At 36.1% G+C, this 27,139-nt stretch overlaps 1 protein-coding gene across 1 annotated transcript in view; it reads left to right on the forward strand.

The window, feature by feature from the left end:
- The window catches only part of CACNA2D3 (calcium voltage-gated channel auxiliary subunit alpha2delta 3), a gene marked incomplete at its 5' end in the record, with an annotated part of 433,227 nt that overhangs the window by 270,000 nt on the left and 136,088 nt on the right, over positions 1-27,139 (forward strand). Inside the window, 2 exons of the mRNA XM_082060048.1 lie at positions 12,307-12,385; positions 19,075-19,208. Coding sequence (XP_081916174.1) covers positions 12,307-12,385; positions 19,075-19,208 — 213 coding nt within the window. The remainder of the gene's footprint in view (positions 1-12,306; positions 12,386-19,074; positions 19,209-27,139) is intronic.

The following is a 27,139-nucleotide window of genomic DNA, read 5'->3' on the forward strand; positions in this document are numbered from 1 at the left end:
AATTCACTTGTACGGAATCAAATATAGGCTTGCAAAGTTGAGCTCAGCACAACATTGACTTCTGCCTAAAACAGTTTGTTCGAAGTACAGGCAGGGATTTACATCTCCTTGTAGTGAAGGAGAGCTTATTCAAGTCAAGTCTGCATGAAAAACATACAGGTAGATAGTATTTTCTGAGTCATGAAATACAGAAGCTCACTTCAACTCAATGCTGTAAAGCTTCCATGAAACAAATCACATTTTATTCAACTGGGCATTTTTAGTAATGCCTCTCAGTCAGAGCAGGGGTGGCGGTGGTTCAAATTTTTCTGCCTTCGTTTTACTTTTTGTTGTTGTTTTTATTTTCTTTTCGTTGTTGTTGGGGTTTGTGTGTAGTGTTTTTTTCTTGTTGTTGTTTGGTTTTATTCATTGTGCAAAATTCTGTGAAACAATTCTATTGATTAAATATACAACATCCAACTAATGCTATTATACTATATAAAATGATACATTTCACAGTTGCAGCTGGGTGGACCTACCAGAAGTCACAGAAGGACCTTGCATCTGATATATTTTTCAAATATCCTTCCACATCTTGATACCTACCAAATCATTTTGCCTTTGGTAACAGAATTTACTGCTCAGACAACAACTACATTCTGTTAGATTTTAGCTGGTGAAATTTTCAAAGCTTTTTTACAAATTTGTAGAACTTATTCCCAGTGGGAATTGTGCATGCTAATTAGTTTGACTGCGAGTACCTTGGTACTGTTGTCTTTTTGCTCATATATTAATGCCATTGTGATTTAGACTGGAGTCTCAACTGCTCATTTTCTTCCTAGACTTTCCCAGAGCTTGTGAGTTGTTTTCTTATCCCATAAACTGAGTACAGCTCCCCTTTTTCTTGCCTGAACACTCACTTATATCCCCAGCAATTGATCCCCGTAGCAATGAAATCCCTTGTTCATTTGTGAACAAGTAGTGAAATACTTCAAAGTGAAAAGGGAAGAATGCTAATAAAGTGAAGAGGTGAACTAACAATTGAGTTAAAATACTGAAGAAATATGCTGTCTATTTGATTGGGGGAAGGGGGAAGACAAAAAAGCATCTGTAACCTCAAAATAGCCAAGCTTTTCTGGCTATGAGCTTACTCAGTCCTCAGATTCTTGGCTCCTCATCTGTACCTTTAATCTCAAGTTTCCTTTCCAGCGTTTTTGGATGCTAGAAACTCCATTACAGACTGGTAGAAAATCAGTGATAAAACTTCCAAATATCACCTTATTTTGTTACACTGCTTTCCCAGTTGCCAATTTTTATAAAATGGTTTATGACTGCAATAATCCCCTCGAAATCAGCTGTTATGGGAGATAATAGCTGGTTGTCAGAGCATTAACCACCCTTGACTTCACTTTGGGCCATTACGTAACAAAGAATGAACTGGTGGTAAGGTTGCCAGGTGTATTAAATTATATGATGAATTATAGAGATTCTGTAATGGGGATTAGTGTCCAAAAGAGACTAGTGGAGATTGCCAAACCCATTATCTGATAGGACTGCAGGCTGGACAAAATCCCAAGGGCGAAAGACCGGTACTTTATCCATTATGTCATCCTCTAATCTGTGTCTGCACCATGCACAGAGAAGGATACTGCAAATGAGTTACCATTGTTCTATGATACATCCTGGAACTATGTAATAACAGAAGTGGAGTATGTTGGCAGTATTTGGTTACTTAATATTTAGTCTGATTTTGTTCTTTTCTCATGGATTCTTGCAAAAAATATTAGTTGTTGCACAAGAAATCTAAGTAATATAGTAGCAGAAATTGTATGAGCCTACTTTTTCCACAGAAGCTTCAGTTAGATCCAAGAAAGTTGTTTATGTCATGCTTTGTGCTCTAATCCCTTCCCCTCCTCTCCATTCAGACAAATTAATTTGCCTAGGCTAATATTTTGCATTTAAGGAAGAAAATATCTGTTCTACATTTCAGCAAATCCGCCCGCATTTTGAAGAATGGCAATGATAGGTATAGTTGAGTTATCCTTAAGTAGTTCATCTAGGCTTGGCTGATAATGGGTTGTAATGACTGATCTGGAATTTTGCATATCAGGACTAGAAACAAATATTTCTTTAGTTTTTCTGATAAAAGCATAGAACTTGTTCCTAGTTCCAATAGATAGTATCATATTTTACTTTGAAATAGTAACGTTATGGTAGAAGAATGATGTCAGGTAATTTTTAAAAGTTATAACAGTGTGAGTTAAAATTTTCCTCTCCCTCAGTACCCCATATAGGTAAACTCATTCTGCCATGGCTGACTTTACTAATAGAAATATATAAAAAATACAATAAATAAATTTTTATAAAACTCAGTCAAATATTTCTAAAGTAGTTCTTTAGTAAAAATGTGTGGTATATACACAATATTTGGAGGTGCCATGTAAAGACTTTGTTGACATTCTAATAGATATGTCTGAAATATTAATAACACACTTCACCCTTTGGACCCATTGGTCTCAAAGTAATCTGTAAAGGTCGGAGAACTATTATAGCTTGTACTAAAAGTAAAAGTTATGATAAAGGTAACAAATTGGTTTTTGGTAATCCCTCTCTCTGTCTTTTTTTTTTTTTTCCAAATAATCATAACTTTTTGAAAAGGACTTTCTAGGATGTAATTTTCTACACGTGGTCTGAGCCCAATAGTTTAATATTCTCAAAATATTTGGAAATTTTCTTTGCTGAATTAACTGTTAGACTGCTAAGAAGAACCTAGTACATTCAAGATACATAGTGTTGTATTACACTTCGTATGTTATTGGTTGCTTATTTACCATCATTAATACATGCTGCACACTAAGCAGGAAAGATAAGTAAGAAAATAGGAGATGCTTCTTAGATCTCTTTTGTGTTTTGTTTTTTTTTTTTTTTGGGGGGGGAGGGCCGTGTTGTGTGGTTTTTTTTTTTTTTTATGTGCGTGTTTGTATGGTTTGTTGTTGTTGTTGTGGGGTATAAATGTGGATTTGTTGTTTATCACTAAAGAACTCTTGTACTCTTTCTGTGCCACCTGAAGCTCATCTGCCTGCAAGGGAACTATCTTGCTCAGTTCTCTGAACAATAATTCAGGATGTATAAAGCAGCTAGAACTTGTGTCCCATGTAAAAGGTCTGAGGTGTTTTGTTCCTTTCAAAACTGTGTCAACCATTAGACTCCTGTAGGGAAGCAATAAGCCTTGTGCTAATATGGTGTTGGACACTTTCTCATCACATGCTGTATCCTGGCAAGGTGTAAAATAGCATAACCCTAGAAGGTGGATCTAGAAATGCTCCTCACAGGTGAGAGTGACAGAGTAAATCTGTCCCCTGACCACAGGCAATTAACTGCAGCATCGATTTCCTTTTTTCCTGCAGGTATTTTCTGAGGTGGGTCTATACAAAGCACTGTTGGGGATGTGGATGTTTGAGAAAGCAGGGCTCAGCTGCTTGGTGATCCCTGGCAGACTGTTTTATTTGTTACTAGTTTGCTTACAACCTCTTGTTTTCCAGGTAAACAGACCTATTAATTATTTGAGCTTTGTTTCCATTAACTGTCCCATCAGTATTTAGGGTACAATGCACAGTGTTTTTGATATCACTATAACAGAAAACAGTTATAAAATTGTCTGGGTACAGTGTGCAATTGCAGGGAGGAGAAAACGTGAGGAAATGCATAAATGCAAACTTTTCCAAGAGACATTTTTAAAATACTGCATGAGAAAAATTAGCAATGAAGAATGGGTAACATAATGTTTAAGAATTCCATTTTCATGAGGTAATTGCTTCAATTTCATAGCTTCCTTGCACTGAGTGCAGGGTAAGTTGAGCCTTTCAGCACCTTATAGGCAAAGGTCTCTAACAGGGTAGAAGATATTGTAGTAGTGCTACCTTGTGTTGTATCACTGAGCTTTGTAGCCCTGATCAGTACAATTTTTTTGTGCTCATTTAAAACATTGTCTTAATGGAATTTCCTGCTAACCTATCAGTGCAAACACATCCTTAGCTCCTTTTTCACTGCTTCATAATAAAAAAAAAGAACTAAAATTTAAAAAGCTACGAAGACATTCAGAGATAAGGTGAAGTTTCTAGCATGATCTTGTATTTCTACTCTTTTTCTTTGCCTGTTCATTGCCCTGTATATTATGCCCTTTGCAACAACCAGATACGCTGGAGGATACTTGAAATTTGTGTATTATTTTTGGGTTGCTTTGTGTGTGTGTAGGTTAAAGTTAGAAGGTATAATACATCTCAAAATTTGATACATTTTACAAACTCCCAATTTTTCCCTTTTCAGATTTGGAAAGGCTAGTTGTGCTTAGATGTTTTTGAATGTGAATCTTGCTGATCTTGCTGAATGGATCCAGTATGACTCTCAAAACCCTTTATGAAAGCATCAAGACTGCTCTTCACAGGAACGTGTGGTGGGGTAGTGCCATCTCCTTAAAACAGGCACCGAGTGCAGCATTGATGTCCCCTTTTCCTGTTGGTGTCTTCTGAGGCAGAGCTGTACAAAAAGATGCTGGAGAGAGAGAGGAAAAGGAGGATGAGATTAGGTAAGGAGTAATACTGAAGACCAATCTTGAAGTGGCACAATGTAATGTTGGGAGGGAAGCAAAGGAAGCATAAATAAAACCTCAAGATTTTTCTAAATTGGAAGTAAGATTAGCTTACTTTCAGAGTTTGAACCTAAAAAACACATCAGAAAACCATAAAGCAGCAGGAGCCCAAGGAAGAGAAGCCAGTTATTGAGGCATAAAGGATGAAGAGTTTGTAAGCTTATGCTGAGTAACTAATTTTAAGAATATTTCCACTATAACAAAGTGTAAGAAGAAACAGAGCATGAAAAAGTCATAGTTAACAGAAAGAGAAGCTGGTTTGAAGAGTCAAGTACTTTACAACATAAAACTGATAGAGCAGAAGAATGGAATCAGAAGCTAATGCTGGCAACTTAGAATGTGATGTAATTGTCAGTTCTGCCACCAACAATTACAGCTTGTAAAGTTACCTTTTGGGTTGGGATGGTGTGTTTTTTTTCCCCATTTTATTTTTTTTTTTTTTTTACCTCTTGGTAGATTTTCAAAGAATGGGGCACCTCCCTAATGGTATTCTTCTGAATAGAAAAATGTATCTGCCTGGAAGTGGGATCCACATGAGAATTTCAAAATTAACATTTTTCTTTTTACCTTAAGCACTGTTAAGCTTTCCTGTATTCTTCACTTATGCTCTCTTAGTCATATTCAGAGTGTAAACCAGAACTTTGCTTTTTGACAGTAACAGACTTTGAGAATGTAGCTCTGAGGTTGTATTTAGAGTAGAAGCACCTGGCTTTTTCATTACTAGGTTCACAAAATTCAGGCAATTAGAGTATTGCTTTTGTGAATCTTGAATTACAGCATGTAAATCAAATCTCGAGCAGCTTTAGTTTCATTTGCTCCTACTGTCACTTTTTAGCTATTGATCAATGAAAACTGAAGTGCTTTGATCAGTGCCCCACTGAGACCGTTGCAAAGACCAGAGTGTTAAACCATTTAGGAGGGTCTTTGGATAGAGTAAGACTCAAGGTGGGAATCGAGCATCTTGAATAAGGTGGTAACATGCTGTCAGATGAAAGGGGGTCCTTGCAACAGTGGCCTCAGCTGTATTCAGTGAGGTGCTCTGAATTGCTGTTCTGCTGAATCTTTATTACCAGCTAGCCTGTGATTGTATTTCACTACTCCAGCACAGGAATGCTTCATTGCTATATATTATCTTAAATTACATACAAAACATTTCCTAACTATCTTAAGTATGTTCAAAAGGCTCTCCTATGCGACTGTTCCTCAGGCTTTCTACTGTGATACTATGCAGGTGTCTTTTCTCAATACGGTTTGGTCAATTCTACAGCAGGAATTGCCTGAAGAAGTCTCTGGAATGGCTAGATTCTCCAACCAAGTAGTTAATTAACACTTTGAAATACACTAGTAGTGCCTATCATGTGGTCTAGCCATAGCATGAGTTGCCTGGGAAAACCTCCAGGACTGTTGCAATTCCCACCTTGAGAGCTCCTGAAAGAATTCAGCCAATTCTTTGTGGTGAGGCTACTTAGGAGTTGAGACCATCACTTAGTCTCATGTTTATCCATTGTCCCGAATCAGACCATTTGCTCATCCATGCAGAGACTAGCTGGGGCATTCCTGGATCACCATAACTTATAACTATGGGAACTTGAATTTAATCCCTATATCTCACTTTTAACTCAAATTCCATAACTCTTGCCACAAGACTATTTTTATTTCTTGCTGAGCCAGAAAGGAAAGACTATTTTGCTGAAGGTGTCCATGAAATAGTTTGCAGCTGCAAACAGAGGTCTGCACTATCAGCTGCAAGAACAAGTCCCATTTCCCCTCCCACACGGTATTTTAAGTTTCTGGAAATACTATTTTACCAGCTGTTTGGCATGAACATATGACTTCACAGTTCCAGTGTGTAGAATCTTGCAGATTGACTTGTCTTGCTTAACATAGATAGAAGAAGGTCCTTGTTCTCTTTGCTATGCTGTTAGTTAAATGAAGTTTCAGAGGTGAGGACAGTTCAGGGACTGTGGATTAGTCCATGCGTAATGGATGAACCTGTTAAGTGGATATTTCAGATGAAGTGGTTAGCACTGAAATAGCTGTCATTTAAATCATCATTCTTAGGTTTCCTCACTAATGGTTGAGTGTATGCGTCTCTGAGATTTTATATAGGTTGTCTGTCCTGAGTTTAAATGTTCAAACTTCAGAATATTCCCTAGCTGTAAAAGCAAGAAACTTATTAACAATACTTTCTTATTTTTCAAAATTTGAGGGTGTACAACAAAGAGCAGAGAGCAAACCACCTGTGTAATCTAAACTGTGATCTGTGCCTAGGTAAAGCAATAAGTGTAAAACAAAGAGACTGGAAAACCAGAGAGAAAACAGGTTAAAATAATCATAATAAATGCAGTTAAATATCTACTGTTGATTTGACTGTTTTACTCTGTATAAGGTTTGTATTTAGTTTCGTATGAACTACTGATGTTGATGGCTTAATGCCTTAATATTATTTAATTCTGCTGTGTACATGGGAGAGGTTGCCAAAAAAAGCTTGTGACAGCTGTTGACATGTTGTGCTTCTTCTCACTAGCTCACTATGAACCTAGTGGTTTGGACCAGAATTCCCAGTCTTACACATAGAAGCTGATCATCATAAAATTCACTGTTGAAATTAGTCTGTTGCTTAATTTGAATATGAACCGACAGTTCAGAATCATTGGAGTTTCTACAGCAATCTTTTGGTAAGAATAATAACTGGAGTGCTTTTTCCCTGAGGTGATCCTTCTAGGTCAGGAATGAGACATAATAACAAGGTAATATAGGGAAGGTCTCTACAGCTGCTGTTTTAAAGATAATTAAACACATCAATCTCAAATGGTATTCTTTGACATTCAGCACTCGCTTTAGAAAAATATAGAAATATATGAAGTGACAAAGTCACAAGCTCTATTAAAGATTATGGTTCCACTGTCCTTTCATTTTCTGTAATGTTACTGTGAAGCTTTCTCTCCATTTTCTATGAATGTTGGCTTAAAAAATTAGTAGTCTATGGCACATAGGTAGGAGCTACATACTGTGCAGGAATAGCAAGTATAGTTTGAAAGATTGAAAGTTTTGCTGTTGGAGTTAGCTTTGCTTTGCATTCAGTGAATCTGATAACATCTACAATACTCAGCTTTGTAGATAGGGTATAACAATTCAAGAGTAGTGTTTTTGCCTGGGAGTATTTCCTTTCTCCAAATCCAGCAGTTCATGTTAAGCCTCAATATGGTTGCTATCATATTTTACAGGTCAGACATTGAAAATATTTTGATTTAGGTATCTCTCTCAAATATCTTACAAACCTTTCAAAATTATCCAGAACTGAAGGGTTCTCTTTCTGTCATATGTTTTTTGCCAGAGAGGTACTTACTCCCTCTGATGCAGATTCCTTCTCAGACGAAAATGGTCTCTTGATTCAGTCTCAGTGTGTGGATATTGAAAGGTGTTTTTCTCATTTGGCTTATACTCAGTTAGCCGGAGCATATGTAGACTATGTAAATGTTGATACTTGATCTTATGGGACTGGCCCATAACAACTTTTAATTTATTCAGTCTGCCTTGATTAAAATGTTTTCTTCATATGGGCGTGAATGAATATTTGGTGTCCTAACATTGTGTGGTACCGTAAGATACCGATATATGTGTATCAGGGTATTATACACTCATTAAAGCTTATAGTTTCTATTGTGTTATTTTCTTTAAGGTCTAATACAATCCACAGAATGAGACATAATTTGTACTGCCTCAGCTAGTATACATTATGGAGATTTCAATCATATGCCTCAGTACTATACATATTTATCAGTAGACTGTACAAAAGTAGTGCTATATCTGGATTGTTTGATTAAAATAGACATTTCATGCAATCATTTTGCAGAACAGAACTGCTCTGACACACTTTCCATTCAGTACTTCAGAAAGACAGAGAAGAAAATTTGGTGATGGCTATAAAGAGTTTTTACCTAACAACATTTATCTTATATAGTCTCTGAGAATATGGATGGATGTTAAATCTGGAACCTGTCTAGGCAATTTATAGTGACAATTACAGTGGTAACTGTGATGCAGCATGTCCTGTTTTGCAGGACATATAGCCCACCACTGCATAGGTCTTGTCCACACGCAGAAGTTGAAGTAATTTGAACTTATCCTGCTAAATTAATGTAATGCTTCTATAGTATTGACTTATATTTTTATTTAGGTGCACAAAACTGGTATATGACGACAGTAACTTTGTCCCTGTTTATTGGTATTGTACTATGAATGGTACCAGCACATCTAGAATTATTACATAAAATACTAATCCAGAAGAGTAAACCTAGTGCAAAAGAGGCATGAGGATCCAAGTCTGTTTTGAAAAATGTCATTTAGAACATAGACTTATTCAGGCAAGTTTCAATTCAACTAATTTATTACTTCAGTCATTGTTGTAATCTCTGAAAGCAGACAATAATACGGCAAGTATTTGTTTGGAAAAAATTACTTTTACAGTGTATGGTTGGGCATTCATGAGTGTTTTCCACTGCAGGCTCATAGTGAATTAAGTTTACACTGGATAGGTTCAATGAAATGATCAAATGAAACTTTTAGAAGTAGAGCTATAGTCAGAATTTTTTGCCTTCAGACCTGTTTTTGAGGATTTTTCTCACTGTTCTGAACAAAGTATTAAACAATATTCCTAAAAGCTATTAATGTATCTTTATGGTCAATGTGAAATAAAAACTTCAGTGTAACAGTAGCGTTATTTTTAACTAAAATACTTTCCTGTGGCCTTACAGGGTTATTTTCTTATGAAGCTACTGTGAATAGTAAGTCATTCTGTTAAGTAACGAGCAGTATAGAAATAGTGTTTTAAAATTATAGTTTACTTTATATTTCATTTTATAAAAGATGTTATACTGCATGTTGATACCGGTAAACATCATTTATATAACATACTCAGTGAAAAGTGCATAGAGAAAAATACACAGCTCATTGGGAGAGGGAAGGGAAGCATCACTTAATAAACTCCGTTCACTCATCCTCTGTGCTAGTTCTCTCTAGCTTTTATTTTTATTTTTTCAAGTGATGCCAAAGAATTAGCAGTGCTTTTTTTTATGATGGTTAAAATATTTCCTAGTGAAACTGAAGATACCTTCTAAACTATATGCATAAAGTGTACTCAGAGAAAAATCATTAAAGTCCTTGCAACAGTATCACAGAGGCAGCCCACTCCTCATGATGATCTATGATACCGATTTGTTGAAATTCTTTTTAGTAGGTTTAATGCAGTTTGTTTGCTGCCTAAGCCTATAATCATGCTTACTGCTCATGCTTTTAGATAAGGCTGGTCTCCTTTTATTAGGAACACAGTGCAGTTTGATTCTTTATAGATTAAAGCAGATCATTAAATATAAATCTCTCAGATGTGTTCAGTCTCATCATAGGCTATATTCAAGCATCATTTTCAGGAAGATAAATAGTGACAGTGATTTATGCTGTATTTTGAGGGTATAAATGTCACTGTGTGCTTCCACATGTGTTTGGAGAATAAAGATTTTCTTTATTAATACTTTCAGTAGCCATCAACAAGGGATAAAAGTACCATTCTTTTGTTTAATGCTGCATTCTTTAGAGTCTTAGAGTAGGATCATGCATACTGTTTGATTCAAACTAATTAAGAACACTACACAATCAGTGTATATAGCATTTAAATGATATGAATCATGATTGACTTCTATGTACGTTTTCTGTTTGAAAGATGGAAAAGTTTTGTGATTGAAATGTGGTCTCTAGGCATGATAACAATGTAAAACACCATAAATGCCTAGAAACAAGGTCTGGGCATTAAGAAAATGGACAAAAGGGCAGTGAGGGAATATAGTATCACAACTGACAGGAAAGAGGAAGACTTTCAAAGACATTTTAAAACTTCTTCCATGAAAAAAAAAAAAATATAAAGGGGGTATATTCCACAAATAATTTCTCATTGTGAGATAAAAGTGCTACTTAAAAAAAAACTATAAAGAATTTAATTCTCTGATTTTTAAGTAAATTGCAAATGAATTAGAGGTCTTCATGAATTTCTCACATCATGACTTTTCTTTCTGTGTAATCAGCTTTCTGTATAATTGAAGCATGTCTGTTTTGTGAATGTGAGATCCAATTAGCTGTTGAATAAAATGTTCTGGAGCATATTTTCTTGTGTACAGCTTTTTAATAATAATAATAGAGTTTCTGTAAAAAAGTTTGGATAATGATGGTTCTATTAAGCATACTGATAAAAGCATCTGATGTTAGATTGAGTTGCAATTTTTAGTGTTACAGTATGGAATTAATCATTTTCTTTCATCCCATATGTAACAATAACACCATGTTTACATGTACAAATTGCTAATTTCCAGCCCTAATTTAATCTTTTTGTTTTGCCTTTGAAATAGACAAAATATAAAACAAGTTATTCTGTTACAAAATCAGTGACATTTTGAGTCTCTTCTGTAAAATATTGCTAATTTCATACAGTCATTTAGGCTGAAAAGAACCCCTGCTCAGAGCACATGAAGTTAGGTGAGGCTGCTCAGGGACTTGTCTAATTTTTGATATCTCCCAGGATGCAGGTTCTGCAGCATCTCTGGGCAAAGTTTTCTAATATTTTATCACCCTTACCATAAAAATGTTTTTCCTTATATTGAATTGGAATTGTTTAGGAACTTCTGACTTTTGTCCTCTTAGAGTCCACCTTCAAGAAGAGTCTTGTCTTCTTTGGCTAGTCAGCATCTGTCATGTATGGGAGAATCCAAAACTGAGCTCAGTACTGCAGATGTGGTCTTACAATGGAATAGAGAGAAATAATCACTTTGTGTTTGACTTGTTAATATGTCCAGTATTCACTCAGCCACTTTTGCCTGGACAAATCATTAGGGAATAGGAAAATGGTTGTGGAAGTTTAGGCACGTGAAATGAGAGGCATAAACCTTAGCGTGGCAATGGCTGCAGTGGGCAGAACGTGGGCTTTAGCTGCAGCTGTCAGGTGCTATTCCCATTTCTCTTGCTGGGAGCTTCCTCCGATCAAGTGAGGCTCACTATGTCACCCAGCTATATCAGATGGTACATGAAGAAGGTATGGTACTGTGTGGGGCTTCTAGCTGGAATATGCTGGGACCCAGGTCAGTGATTTCTTTGCTCATCACACACACACGTGGTTCCAGACACAGCCTGAACAGAGTGGGCTGTGAATACCATGCAAACTTGTGTTAGTGGGGTAGAGGAAGGTCTGGACAACATGTTCCTTTCTCATTCCTTTTTTATCTAGCTAAAACTCTGCAGAAGTATTTCTTAACTGCCTCTTCCTCCCCACCATAGCAATTTTCTGAATTCATAAGTGCAGCACAAATTTGTATGAAACATGCAGTTTTGCCTTGTACCCAAATGGTTTTAGCTTATTCTCACTTGTACTTTAACCATTTGATAGTAACTTTGGTTAAATCTCAGATATTTAGAATATCCAAGGAGATCAGCCATTCTGTTACATAGAACAAGTCACATTTTGTAACGAAGACATTACTAGCAGAGAGATTTCTTTAACCTTCTGTGCTGGTTAACCAGGGCCACTTTCTCAAAAGAGACCTATCTGTATGCATTACACATCTGTATCTGAAGTTCCACTGTATAAGTTTTAAATGCAGTATTAATTTCTTTCATCTTTTGCATTCTACTTTCAGGTTCGTATTTTTACCTATCTGATTGGAAGAGAAGCTGCTTTTGCTGATAACCTGAAGTGGATGGCCTGTGCTAACAAAGGTTCGTTAACCTTCAACTGTGAAAGTCTTGTCTCAAAACCCTATTAGCAAGCCTTTGTATCTGACCCTTCTATAGATAAGGTGTCACTGACAACTAATCAGAGAGGATGGCTTGTTTTTTTTTCCAGGAAAGGAAAACACTGATTTATCTTGGAGCATACAATTTAAGAAGAAAAAAAAAAAAAAATTGAAATGTGTTTTTCTCTTAAAATATATATGAAGCATTTAAACTATGTGATTTTTTTTTTTTTTCAGAGAACAAACATTAATTTCAAAGCATTTGTTCTATTATAGCTGTTATTACTCAGAGCTAGTTTGATTCCTGAGACCATTGAATACAAGTCCTGTTGAGTTAGGCACAACAAAACACCAGACATCCTGTCCCTTGAGGAACTGACAGTGTAATTAAAAAAATGGTTTTATATTCCTTAAGGAAGGAGCATTAAAACATGTAAGATGCTGAGATGCTATAGTAAAAGGATTGATCAAATAAACAAACAAAAACAAAACAAACCCAACAACAACAAACCACAACCAACCAACATACACACACACACGCACACACAAAAAAAAAATAAATAAAAAGAAAGAAAAAAGAAGCCCTAATTAATCTTCAGGTTTTTCTTTTCCTTTTGGGAAAAAGAAAATTCTTTTTTTTTTTCCTTCGTGCCACATTACATTATGATGAATTGCATCAGGTGCTATCCATTTAGTCATTATTTCTTTAACTACTGTTATGTCCAGCTGATGGAAATTACTCAGTTTGAAGTCTTGTCTTAATCAGCTAATATTACACCATAATTTAGTTTAAATAATAGTATAAGAATCCTTTGAAGCATCTTTTTGAAGACAATTTAATCAACAAAATCTTTTAGCTTTTTAGCCCAGCTCTACAGATTCATAAAGATCTAAGTACAGCAACTCAAATTAAGACCAGGCAATAGAAACTGCCTTAGCAGATCATCTGGTCCATGTCTTCCTTATTCCCAGAGGGGAAAAGTGGTCACCTTTGTCATTCTTCAGGACTACTTTGTTCTTTTCAGAGCCATGGTGCTTTGAGTTAGAATCTTACTCATACGAATCAGCTAAACAGTTTAATGACTGTTTTTTCTATGATTTTTTTACTCTCAGTTTAATAGTTAAAATACCTGCTCTCTGATAGCTTACAATGCAAAAATCTTCTACTCTGATCACTAATTAAATACCTTTTTATAGCTTTGGAAACAGCATAAGTAATTATGTCAGGCAGTATGGATTTAGAGCTTTTTCTTACAGTTTTCAGCCACATCTTGTCCGTTTTCTTTTAGTGAAGTAAAGGATTGCAGCACAGACAGATGAGGAGTGCAGGAAAGCTGGTCTAAAGAGTGGCTGAATGGCTGGACAGCAGTTTGCTACTTGCATGGGTGGGCCAGAGTGTGTCATTGTCACTGAAGGTCAATGACCCTAAAATCAATTTTCCTTGCAGTGATTTTCCCCTTGGAAGCACAACACAGATGAAGGCTGCTTGCAGGGTTTCCAGCTGACTGGACAGTGGACAGCAGTCCTTTCCTTCGAGATGGGTCACAGGGGAAATTCATACTACCTTGCAAAAATTCTTTAGCTTCTAGATTGTGATGGTGAAACCTTGAAAACCCCGAGCATGTTTTTCTGTATAAGTAGGACATATCTAGAGGGAGTTGGCTTAATGAAGCAAAACACCATACCATTTTAAATACATTAAAACACTCAGGAACCTCAAAGTCCCTCTAGAGCGGTTTGAGAAATTTGAAGCAATTTACTCTTCTGTATCATAAGCAAGTGCCCATTAAGAAAAAGAAAAAAAAAACCAACTAATTTTGTGAAGTAAACTAAGGTAAAAGTTTCCTACCACTCAACGTGCATGTGCCAGATTTTAAAGTAAGCAGGTACTACCTTTTCCCTTAGTGGTCACTTCCAGCAGAAAGCTGTAAAGATGTGACTTAATGCATTACTTACTAACAAAACAGCCAGGCTTAAACGTGTTTTTTTTTTTATTTTTTTTCAGTAAAATTCTGTTTCGCGTTAGTAATGTGACAGTCTCTGTTTTAATTATTATTATTTTTTTAAAGTTTTTATTATGGATCATCACTGTGGTTTGCATATTGTAAAATGGACAAAGGAGAGGGCTCATCAGTACAAAGGAGCAGAGGCTGAGAAAGCGATGTAGAGAGAAATACTTTGCCTGTCGGAGGTCTGATAGCGGCTGTAACTGCAGCAGAGGACAGATCAGCCCTGAGGCAAATGGTGCCCCAGCTGTAGCAGTTTATAGATTATTGTATTAGGGCAGGCAAGCTGCACACAGGAAGCCCCAGTCAGATCCATTCCCATTATGAGCATGACCCCAGCGCCTCCTGCACTGGGGCTCTGGTGGGGGGTGGCAGGCAGCCAGTTACAGACACTGGTCACCTGCTTGAGAGGCCTCTTAGGTGGGGGGGCAGGGGGGAATCTCCATGGGAGTTTTACAGCTGCAGTGAAACAATGAATTCTCTCCTTAGTCCCTACTCAAGGCAGATTTTTTTTTTGTAATTCTGATATTTTATTAGTTGCAAGAATGTTGCATCTATTTTATACAGTGTCCAGAAAATGAAAGTGCTGCACTCCATATAAAAATCCACAGGAGGCATTTTGAAAAGTTATGAATCTAATGTTGGACATTTTAGAGAAAAACAAGTCTTCTGAAACAATTGTAAGGACTGTGTAATACGGAAAGGCAGCCCACTTGCAGAGCATAAGCGTCTGTCTTTAACCACATATTATACATATCTCATGCTTGTCATTACTGAAACTTACCCATTTCCTTCACATTTTTTTTTCCTGATGGAGAGGAAAAAAAAAGTAGCTCTGGTGGTAGGAGGCTGTAAGGTAGCATAATTCACACACCAGGGAGCTGAGAAGCAGGTGTTAGAATGCAAAAATTTAAGCATGGATTTGCTGCTGTTGCTTATGTGGCCTCAGCAGCTGTGCTCAAGAACTTCAGAGCATCTTTATCTGATGATTAAACCCGATTATCCAAAGAGTAAAGTTTTTAAATCCATGGAATACCTCTGATATCTAGATAAGAGAAATTTAACAGTGTAGGAAGCTAATTCTTGTAAGATTTGTCATTTGTTGCACATAGATACAAACATGAATCATCAAAAGATCTAAATATACAGTGAAAATTAACTAAGGGAATGTAACCTAACGCTGTCCCTAGCTATAATATAGTAACTTTTGGTAGAGTTTTCCCATTAGGAGAAGATTAAAAAAATATATTAGAACAGGTGTTAAAAATATGGGGAAAATAATTTATGTAGCTTTCGGAATTCTTTTTGCTTTGTTTTAAAGGCAGCTTAAAACTTAAGTACAACAACTTTTTTGTAGAAACATAGTAAATAAATGAAACAGAAATTCATAGAAGTTAGATTGTTAATTGTTCATATTACATGAGTATGGGGAAACTAAAAAATCATTGTAGATTTTTCTAAAGTGAGCTACGGAACACAAACATTATTCATAAAGAGATTAAACAGACAAAATCTTCATTGCAGGAAAGGAACTTTTCCCAGAAATTACAAATGAAACCGAACTCTGAGATCACATTATAAAAAACCTAGAGAGAATCCATATGGTGGTATCTTATGACACCATCTTCATCTAAGTCTTGTCTTTTATATATCTTTAGCAGCAATTCTTACATTTCACGGAATTCAGTTATTTGAGGCAACCTGATTAAATGGAATAAAGTCTCTAACACACTCTTTCAACTTTTCATCTGTTGCAGCCTGATATATGAATAAATCTGTGAAACACAGATACAATTAAAAAATAGGATTATTTTTCACACTAATCCCTTTTCTTCCACTTGCTAACCTTGACTTGGTCAGCTGTCGTACTCACTGGGCAAGGAGCACTGCACGGCTGGCCCGCAATGACGCGCATGCCAGTCCGCGTGCTCTGATCTACCATCTGGCTGCTCCAAAATAGGATGCTCAATGTCGCTTCTTTCTGTCTTAGGATAGTGACAAATTTTCACTTGTCTTTGAGACCTTTATTCTTTGTGAAGTTAATACAAAATTGTTTTTATATGAAATTGATTCAGACTTACAATCTCTTAGTTTTAGGAAATTAGGCTAAAAATTGTTTATTGTGCAGTTAAGAGATATGGTTTGCAAGTACGTTTGCTCAAGTAGGTGTGTCTGCTCATGTGGGGTGTACCTGGTCCAGATGGATGTCTTCTAAATGAAGGAAAAGAAGAAATTTTTTTTTTTTTTTTTTAAATCCAGTAGTATTATCAGTGTCTTGTAACATGTTTAAACCTGTATTGGTGCAACACTGAAGTGTTTCAGATTGTTCTGGTTTTGTGGTTTTGTTTTTTGGTTTTGTTTGTTTGTTTGTTTTTTGTTTGTTTGGGTGGTGTTGTTCGTTTGTTTTTTTTTTTTGTTCCCCTCCCCCCTCTTGCTGTTTGTGTAATCTAGCTAAATTTTTTCACTTGAAAAACTGACATTAAAACATTTCAGGAGGCAATCAGAATGCAGAGGTAATTTATATAGTCTGTGATTAAAGAATTTTCCAGGCATAGACATCCAGGAGCTTCTTAAATGAATGTTTAAGGTTTTGATTTTAATGAAGTATGACATTAAAAACTGTTAACTAATGTGATTTCAACCTGTAAGGGTAAGAAAATACCTTTCTATCCCCTTGGATACAATACAGATTTTTTCAGGTGGTTCATCTACTCTGACTTTTCAGGCATTATTTACTATGTTTATATGTTAGTGTTTAAGTGCAGGTGGTGTCTTATTCACTGTACACAACTCAGTGCAAGCCGATCTTTGCTCCAACTGTAATTTTGCACACTGTTGTAAGAGAAGTGCAAATACAGGCATAACATGTACTGAAAAGTACATGAATTCAACAAATAGTATTGGAGTGATGAGGCAAGACTGCATAGAAAAAGCTGAAAAAAAGCAGTCATTAAGTCTGTTCTTGAGGACAACTGAAAACTTGTCTGTGAGGACAGCCGGAAGTATGTGTTTGGTAAAAGGCGAGATGAACATACGTGGAGGTCCCCTGCCTTAAATCTACAGGGAAATGATCAGAGTTGGTGTGTTCTTTCCTTTTAGTGTGTTAGTCCTCACAGCGATTGTACGCTGGTCTAAGATGGAAGAAGAAAGGAAAAAGGGAGATTAGTGTATTTGTACTTCTGTTTGATTTTTCTGAATTTCTGAATGGCCTGTGCTTTTGAGTATGTAACTTGAAACATGTTAACAGTGCTAAATATGGCCTCTGAATATCGATCTCTTTTAAGCTTTCTGAAATGAGACATACCAAAATTCAAGCACTCTGAACTGCTTTAGGAAAAAGTAGGAAGTCACCTATAAAATGACTAATCCACACAGTTCTGAAGTATTTTGAATCCTTGATTAAAAGTATTATAAACCAGAGTGTCCATATATACATACATATATATATAATTTATGAGATTATCTATATGAATAGCTCATATGGCAAATAATCATATTTTGACTATGTATTGACATTTAGAGCAAATTAAAAGGACTAGATAGTGAAGTGTCCCTTATTACTCATAGGAAGGAAAAAACATACTTTGACTTGGGAGACTGAGCAGTCTCAAAATTGGAGCAGGCAGCATTTCAGAAAGAGTAATCTACACATTGCTTTTTTTCCATAACTGTTATAAGCCAACAATTCATAGATTTCCTAATTAAACTTACTGTACAGCTGAAAAAGCTTTCAGAACCTCAGACAGAAAATAGCTCTATTTTGAAGCCCTATTCCAGCTCCACAGGAGTTGTGATCTTGTCATAACACTAAATTGCAGCAAGGCTTCTTTCATGAAAATTCTATATTGGCCTTTTCTTGTTAAAGAAAAGGAAAGTACATGAAAGGGAAGTGATGCATTTAAATAAGGCTTGATGAAACTGTAGCCTTCAAATTTGTCACTCCTTCGTCACCATTGCGTGATGTGGGCTCCAGGTGCCAAGTTTGTGATGTATAAAGATACTTGATATCTAAGCTCTGAGAAGGAAGTGGTGACAGCTCAGATAGCTGTAGCCTCTGCTCTTGTCAGTGCTGTCAGGTTGTAGATGTTTTAAAGGATTAACAAACCTGTGATCACTAAACCAAGCAATTCTAGTTGTAGTCTAGACCTGCCATTTGTAAATAACTTATTACTATTATCTGATGTTTAGCCATATCCTATAAGGATCAGCATTTTAGAGCATACACAACTACTTTTCTGTTACTGTAGTTCTAATCTGTAATGTTCCTTGAAACTGGACAAACTGAATGAGACATTGTCGGACAAAGTTAATACCAGTTCTAACTTTTAAAGTGTGCAGCATTAAAAAAAATTACCCTCGAGCTTCTTTACCATTAAACAACAAAGTTTTCTTGAAATAAAGAGCTTAGGACAGGCAATGCACTTGTTCATAGCATTGTTGGGAACTCAGTCCTTCAAGACTGGCCAAAGGTTTAACAGACTTCTGTGTTTTCACCAATTGTTACTGTTCAAGGCTGCTTTTTATGAAACATTCCTTTTTTTTTTGCATTTCTTCTTTGGAAATAAACAAGCAGAAAACATAACAAACACAAACCACATATTCTTTGTCACAGTCTTCCTTACTTTGTTCTGCCTGGTTTATAACTTAGAATTGTGTCTATTCACAGGGTTTTTTACTCAGATCTCTACCTTAGCTGATGTTCAAGAGAATGTCATGGAATATCTCCACGTTCTTAGCCGACCTAAGGTTATTGACCAAGAGCATGATGTGGTATGGACTGAAGCATATATTGACAGCACTGTAAGTCTGCATGATAAAGCATTTAATATAGGCTTACTGCATATAGTGAGGAATTAGGAGCACAATTATTGTGGTAGAAACACTAATTGTGCATCTGCTTTCTGTTTCTCAAATGTGATAATTCAGTGTAAGAGTCATAACTTTATATCTTTATGTTAAAAGTAAGTAATTCAAGTTTACTGAACTTTAGCAGATATTTATACATTGTGAATTATACAGAAAATAATTAAACAAACATGAGTAACAGCATAATTTAAAATTTTTGACCTCTGAATGTACTTTTATTAATCAAAAATGGGCATTGAAGAGAGGTTGTTTAGACTGAGTAACCACTTTTTCTAATGTTTTAACATGTCAATGAATATGTCAGTATAAAAGCATAGACTGACAAGAATCAGTATTTTTAGTACATGAAGTTGGGTCAGCATCTAGGGGACAGCTGTAGAGTCTTGTGGAAGAATAATGAGAAGATCCTGCCTTTGAAAGTGGATTGAATGGGTGATATGCTAACAAAATTGTCGTAAATGTCCAATTTTGACATTCTTGTGAAACATTAGAGTTGGAACAGAACATTGTTATGCAGTGACTGAGCATTCATGATACTTCTGTATCTGCTGTGGTAAATCATCAGATTTGCAGATAAAGGTTGTTCAATTTCATTGGTTGGTCTGAAATGTTTGTTGTTTTTTTTTTTTAATGAACTTTCTTTTTCTTATTATGTTTCTTTCAATCCAATTAATATATTTTGGTTTGTATATTATCCATAGAACAAGAGTTTGTAGAAAATATCTCTCACTTATTACGAATGATGCTAAGTATTCAATATAATGAATGCAAGATTACAGATGACTGGAGGCAAAGCTGTTTGTTTCTTTTTGTTTTAGATCTTTACTTTCATGAAGATGGGGCAAGACAGGAGAATCTAATCATCTTCAGTTTGATATTTAGGGGGTGTTGTTTCTTTGTTTCTTTTGTTTTGAGTCTATAATGCTTCTAGAAGGTTTAGTTTTAAATCAATACAAACATATTCTAGGAAAAAAAAACCAATCTGCAAATAGAGCTTTGCTTCATTTTCACATTTGATTAGGTCTTTTCTATTTTCAGTTGTGGCCATGGGTAGAGTAGCATAAAATAAATACCAAAACTGCAGTTATGAAGGCAAAACAAAAAGTTGCTTCGAAATATTGCTTTAGGGTGAACTTACTTTTCTATTTCCTTTTTTTAAAGAACATTTGAATCCAGTCTCCTTTTTGTTCTCTTCTACTGAAACATAAGGTTGAGATGAACAGAAACTACCTATTATCACTGTCCCTTCAGAGCATCCCTGGAAATGAGGAGATGACTAGGAAAACCTATTTCTTATTCACTTCTTGCTTTTATATGCTTAAAGTAATCAGTGTGTGTGTGTGTTGAAGGGAGCCTGAGTATTTGCTAGAGAGAGTAGCAGGAAGAGATCCATGTAAGTGGTGTTTTAGTGCAAATCTCCTCTTTGTCATTCACCTATGAATCTTGAACTGAAAATGTTGCAAACAAAATCTTTGTCCTTTCTGACCACCAAGTCCTCCCTACCAACAAAGTACAAAATGCTGTTTCACAATTAATTTTACACTTTATTCTCTCTTTCATCTGTTAATCTGTATTTCTTTGATTATTGCAGGGAGAAAAATATTCAGAAAAGTTAGTCTACATTTCAGTGATTCTCCTGCAGGTTATGGAAAGGCTAAGGAAAATGAAGAACTTAATGTGGTGTGAAATACTAAATGGATACAGCAGGGGCAAGTAAATGCAAGTGAATTTAAGAACACTAGAGGGAGCATAGAGAAGGAATCTCAGAAAACGGGAAAATAAAAAACAATGGAGCTCTCACATATTTGAATAAAGGAACTGTTTAAATCCAAACAAAAGCTGATTTACTGCAATCAAAATAAGATACTTCTAGGTTCTTCTTTCTATTCTTTTATCACTCTCTTGACTAGGCTAATTAATGTCAGTATACACACATGTATATACACACACACATACATACTCACATGCACGCACATATTTTAAGGTTCTGACAACTCCACTCAGGACCCTAGTGGGCTGGATGCTGTAGGAAGAGATTTAAAAATAGAATACAGTGATCTGCTTAGTTGCAAACTACCTTTCTGCTCCCTCTACCATCCTCCTCCCCTCAAAAAAACTCATAGACAAAGCAACAGGATAAATTAGGGTAGTCACATACAAAACTCTGGAAATAGCAATGAAGGGAACCTTGTAACAAACCAGATGTGCTTCTGCCTCAGCTAAAGCTGCTTGAGAGCTATTTTCAGAGACAGATTTCCTGGCAATCTCTAGTGTTTTGGCATTGGAAGTGCCATCTAAATAATCCTCTGCATCACGTTACTTGTTGATTTTCATAAACAGTTTGTGTCCCCACTTCACCATGGCTGCTGCTGCTTGGACCTTGCCAGGTTAGGATTGTATTTCCAGAAGACTTAAATGTCATCCAGCTGTGTCAGAACAGTCATCGCTAGATTCTCAGGACTATATATAAATGGTTGTAATCAGTGTCACTGTGCCCTAACAGGATGCAATGTACTTCCCCATTCCCTTCTCACCAAATATCAGAGCTAATTGGCCAGCTGGGCTGTTTCCGAGCAAGCAACATGAGGCTGGAACATACTAGGAGCCAGACAGAAAGAAGCTGGACAGGAATAGTCCTAGGATACAAAACACTTCCCCTGATGCCCCAGCCTGTTCTCATCCAGTATTTGTACAGGACAAAGTCATCTGTGAAAGTCAGAAGTTAGGCCATTTTAGTGTTTGATACCATTTAGGAATGTTCCCAGAAGCATTTTGCTACTAAAACAAGGCGTCTGATTCCTGCATCTGTTCACCTTTCCTGTAAGAGGATGTCTGCAAAATGTTCATACAGCTGCCTCTTCAGCCTAGCTTTGACACTCTGAGGTGCTTCCTTACTGTTAGGAAAAAAAAAGCATTTATAGAACTGGAAATCCCTGACAAGATACCACATGCAGAAAATGTAACACGGAGGAACCTATTTGTACGTCAGGTCTGTATTGCCTTTGGCACTGTTAGGATAGCACCTCTGATAGCTGAAGGGATTATAAAGTAACTGAGACTAGACCTCTCTGGATGACTCCTTGCTTCACAAGCAGCTGAACTGGCTTCTTTTTTGCTGCCCCTAGACTTTGTTCTCTCCAGAGTTTCCTGCCTTTTTGAAGAAGTAACCAGCCAGCTCCTTGGGTCAGTTTTAGTTACCCTCCATCAGAAAATTCTTCATGTTTCTTCCCTTAAACCCAGAATTTCGTGTTGAAAACATTATCAGTGACTCAAAGCCTCATTTCTTTTAAAAAAAAAAAAAAAAGTCTTTTGACATACAAGTGATGTAATCTTAGGAGGTGTCACTGACTCTAAGAGAAACCTTATGGATTTCTGAAATAATTTCAATTTAGGTCTGTGGAAAATTAGGGTGATTCTTCATTGTACTTGGTTTAGTCATTCACTTGAGAAATAGTCTTTACAGTCTTATCTTGGGCTAAGTTGTAAAGTCAGCTTCACAGTGGTTGGAGTGCCAGTCCTGTAATAGGCTTGTAGCTTAAGTGATGCCTGTACCTTTAGCCTGAAATGTTGGGATGGAAGTATGTGATATATGCCATCCAGTGTCTAGTCTTATGATTCAGCATCCTCTGATCCCTAATTCCACGCTTTTCTTTGAGCTTGGTCTCTTTTCCGTTTGTGCTTCTATAGTAAGCAGTTTGATACGTGCTAGAAGTAAGTTTGTTGGATCTGTGCAGTTAGATGGGAAAGGGTGTTTGGGCTGCCCAGAGTGAGGAGACAGGCAGACGATTCTTGATTGTGGAGTCGGACAGGAGAGGTGATTGTCTTACTATGTTTGCATTCAGCTGTGTAGCCCATAGGTGCTGTAAGGGCCATCTTGGATGGTTGCAGATGGGACCTGTGCACAGTGTGGCATAGACAGTGAGGTCTGGACTACACTCCTGCAAATTAGTCTCAATGGAACTTCTTTGCCTCAAAAGCAGGTCAGATTGGGATCTGATATTGCTGCTTCAACATCACTAAGGCCTGCAAGTATATAATGCTTCAGAAAATACCTTAATGGCTGCTTATAAAAACAGAGTTGGAATTCTAAATGAAAGCTTCCAAATGTACTCTTTCCTGACTAGATATTAATTCTAAAAGTATGAAAGTATTTCTGAGAGGGAACCAAAGACTTCTTTTAAACATATGTATATCTATAGTAATTCAATACAAGTGAATATACTGTGGGGGAAATGAAAATTACCTGAGCATCAGAATAGTCAAGTGAAATAATACATAGAGGTAGTCCCTTGGGATTATAGATAATCATCTATAAAGCACAGAAGCCCTTAACTCTTGTTAACATGTGGAATGTGGAGAAACGTTACTTTTTGCTGCAGGAAATGAAGAGAAAAAGACTGGACTGACTACTGAGTTTCCTCTGTTTAAAAGCTTGTGATTGAGATTTTGTTTATTGGAGAATATAATTTGACCTACTTGGACCTTTGACTGTTCTTGGTGAAATTTTTTTCTCATAAATGTACCTGAATATATTATCTGGATCTAATGTACCATTGAGTTCATCTCCTTAAGGCTATTAGTTTCAAGCTGTGAACAGATTCAGGCATATGTTACCATGTTATCTCAGAAGATTCCTTTACATAAAAAGAGCAAATTATTGTTTCATTTAATATTTTGAGATGACTGGCCAGTACTTTCAGAATTTAAGAGTTAGGGTTTTTTTTAGAAAAAAGTGTTCTGAGTCATTACAGGTCATCATCTGTCATAATATGAATGGTAAGTGGTATCTACTCTTTATATTTTTCTTCAGTGTTAAAGGTACTGTATGTAGATTCTTCATTTGCATTATCTCCACCTTCTCATAGACATATATTAATTTATGGATTCTAGTTCAATTCTACAATTGCTATTAAAAAAACAAACAAACCAAACAAAAGCAACAACATAACCCTCCCAAAAAATTATATCCCTCCTTTCTTTTTTTGAAGCAGGATTATTTTTGAAATATTTTCTGACGAAGAGGCTGATACTGTGCTAGTTAGGCAGCCTGTCCAAGAACCTTCTTTCCCCTTATGGAGGCAGTAAATTGAGGTAGCTCCACTGAGCTAAAGCCTAGGCTAAGTACTTCTGAAATGCTTATGATGGATGTTACAGTAATGTTATTACATATATGGTAAAACAATTTCAATTTATTGATCTTCATCCCTAAAAAAAAATCAAGTGCTATGTAGGCATACTTTTTACTCTGGTTCAGGTTATTTGCAGAAATTCAGTAGGAAGTACAGGAAGTTCACGTTTCTTAGATAGTTATTACATCAGAATCCAAATGTTTTAAGTATGGAAATTTAGATTCTGGGATGCAGTTATTTTTCAAAGGATGAATTCTGAGCCAGTTCCAGAGAAGCAAGAGAAGCTGTATGCATGAAATCCTGTGTATAATATACAGAGATATAACAGCAAGTCCTACAGACTAAAAGCTATTATGCTGACATGATTTCAATCCAGGAGTTTCTGGTGTGGTATAAAAAAGCTGTTTAGTGCTTCTTCCATTCACACAGTTTTCTTTTTGTTCAATGCACAGAAGAGCTTTTATGAAGTAACAAAAATTAAATAGTACCCCATTTCCACTAGCTTCTATTCCCTGAGATCTCTTCAAATACTTTTGGTGGCACAAGTTAATTGTGCTATTATAATAAGTGGGTATAGTTAGCATTTTTATCACAGTAAAATGTTCCCTGGGCCTCTATTTCAAAACTAACTTTTAGATTGTAGTACTGGAGTGCACTAAAATGCATCAGTGTTCAGAATGCTCATGTATGTCTACAGCAAGTAAATATTGGTAATCACTGCAGAACTGAATGTCAGGAAATGTCATTAATCAGCAGTTGTGAAAAGAAGGTTTACACACAGGCAGGGTTTGGTTGTTTGTTTTTTTCTTTAATGTTATAAAAACTGGAAATCTGTGCTACTTTTTTCCCAGTCCCACTTGGACTTGGTTACATGCTCTAACCGTCCCTTTGTGACCAGCATCTCTTAATCTCTAATAATTTACAGCTCTTTATCAGAGCATGTCATCACCACTGACTGACTCTGAGGTTCCCATGAGAATTTCCTTTTCTTGCTTTGACATTTAAGTGAATTGGGGTAGGGAAGGAAAATCCCATGCATGGATATCAGGCTTTCCTTCAGGTAGTTTTTTTCTTAAAATAAGGTTCTTCAAGCTCTGCTTTGTCTCCTACAAATGTGCAGTGATCTTTTGAAGACTCTGATATGGGAGAAAAAGGAAAAAGTAGCCCAAGGAATGCCTTCTTATCAGCACTTCAGTCTGGATTAATTTTCCTGGAAATATATAACAGCTCTGACCATTTCATCTTTTCCAAAACTTCTGTAAGAGAATGATTGCAGTTTGAAGTTGCAGACCATCTGGTCTAGCAATTATGGTCTGCTGTATTTGCACTGGGATCTTATAGATCTGGGAGAGTGCTTGAAGCATTAACAGTGGTGATCAATGCAGCTACTTGTACATACAATAAGAAAAGATTATGCACATATTTATACATAGGTGCAACATCTTTTTATGCTGATGATTAGCAGGCTGCCTGTGGAAATCTTCATTGACAGTCAAATTAAAAAGAAAAAATCTTTGAACCATGACTTTTATGAATTCTGTGGCCAAAATTTCCAGTTTCCATAATTAAGTGTTCTCATTTTGTCCCAAACAGTTCTAATCTGTTTGTTTTACTGCTGACTGTAGAATAAATGAAATACCATTAACAACATTAAGTGTTTCAAATGCAGTAAGATCTGTGTCAAAAGCCAAAACATAATGAGCGCTCAAGGTAGTAAATGAATAAACCTCTCAACTGAATAGAATTAATGCACTCTCATTATCTTTCACATGCAGCTCAAAGTAACAATGCATGTTGTTCTTTTTTGTTAGAAAATGCACATCTGATTTACTTAGGTTAGGCAGCAGGGTGCTAACAGTGCAAGGAATGCTCTGCCACTTGAATTTGAGCTTAGAGCTCTTGCTCACACACCAGCACAAGAGTCACGGTGCCATGCGTCTCAATAAGACACACAAATTGAGACCCCTGAAATGAAAATTGGGATGTGCGAAGGAAAACAAAGTTCATAGTGACTTAGTGGGAATATAGATACTTTAAATAAGAACTTGTGCATTGTTCCATGCAAACACAGCATATACAAATAAGGACATGCAAAGCAAAGATAGCACCTATGCGCATGTATGTATGTATATGTGTAACTTTCAGCTTTCGAAGTATATTTCATTTGATAAATTACATGTTTGTTTTACTCCACTGCTAGTGCTGGAACTATTAGGGCAATTTTCAGTGATTGCATTAGGCAAAGAATATTACTACAGAGAGCTAATTGCTAGTTGTCAAAGTCACTAGAAAAAAATGTTGTAAGGAAATAGCAATTTTTATTTTGATGAATTAACACTTTTCATGTGTATTGCTGTATATGGTATTTGCACTATAAAATGCTATATGTGATACATCAAAAAGATGTTTAAAACATCAAAAACAAAAACAAAAGTCCTGCACTTAAAGAGGAACATAAAATTTCCTGCTGGGGATGTGGAACATGGAATGCCATCTGTATTATATGGCACTGAGAAAACTGATTATGTTTGGACCTCTATTTCATAGCAGATGGGTTCATTAAATTTAATAGCCTCCAGAGCCTTTCGAAACAGTGTTAAAAACATGTGGAACATGCTGAGACACTTCACTTCTCGCCTCACAGTCATTATAACTCTGGCACAGACTATAAATATTACAGTACTTTATTTCCATTGAAATGGATTACTATTATAATTATTTTTCCTAGTGTACATT

This window comes from Streptopelia decaocto (assembly GCF_964273445.1).
Source record: "Streptopelia decaocto genome assembly, chromosome: 8".
Taxonomy (NCBI): Eukaryota; Metazoa; Chordata; class Aves; order Columbiformes; family Columbidae; genus Streptopelia; species Streptopelia decaocto.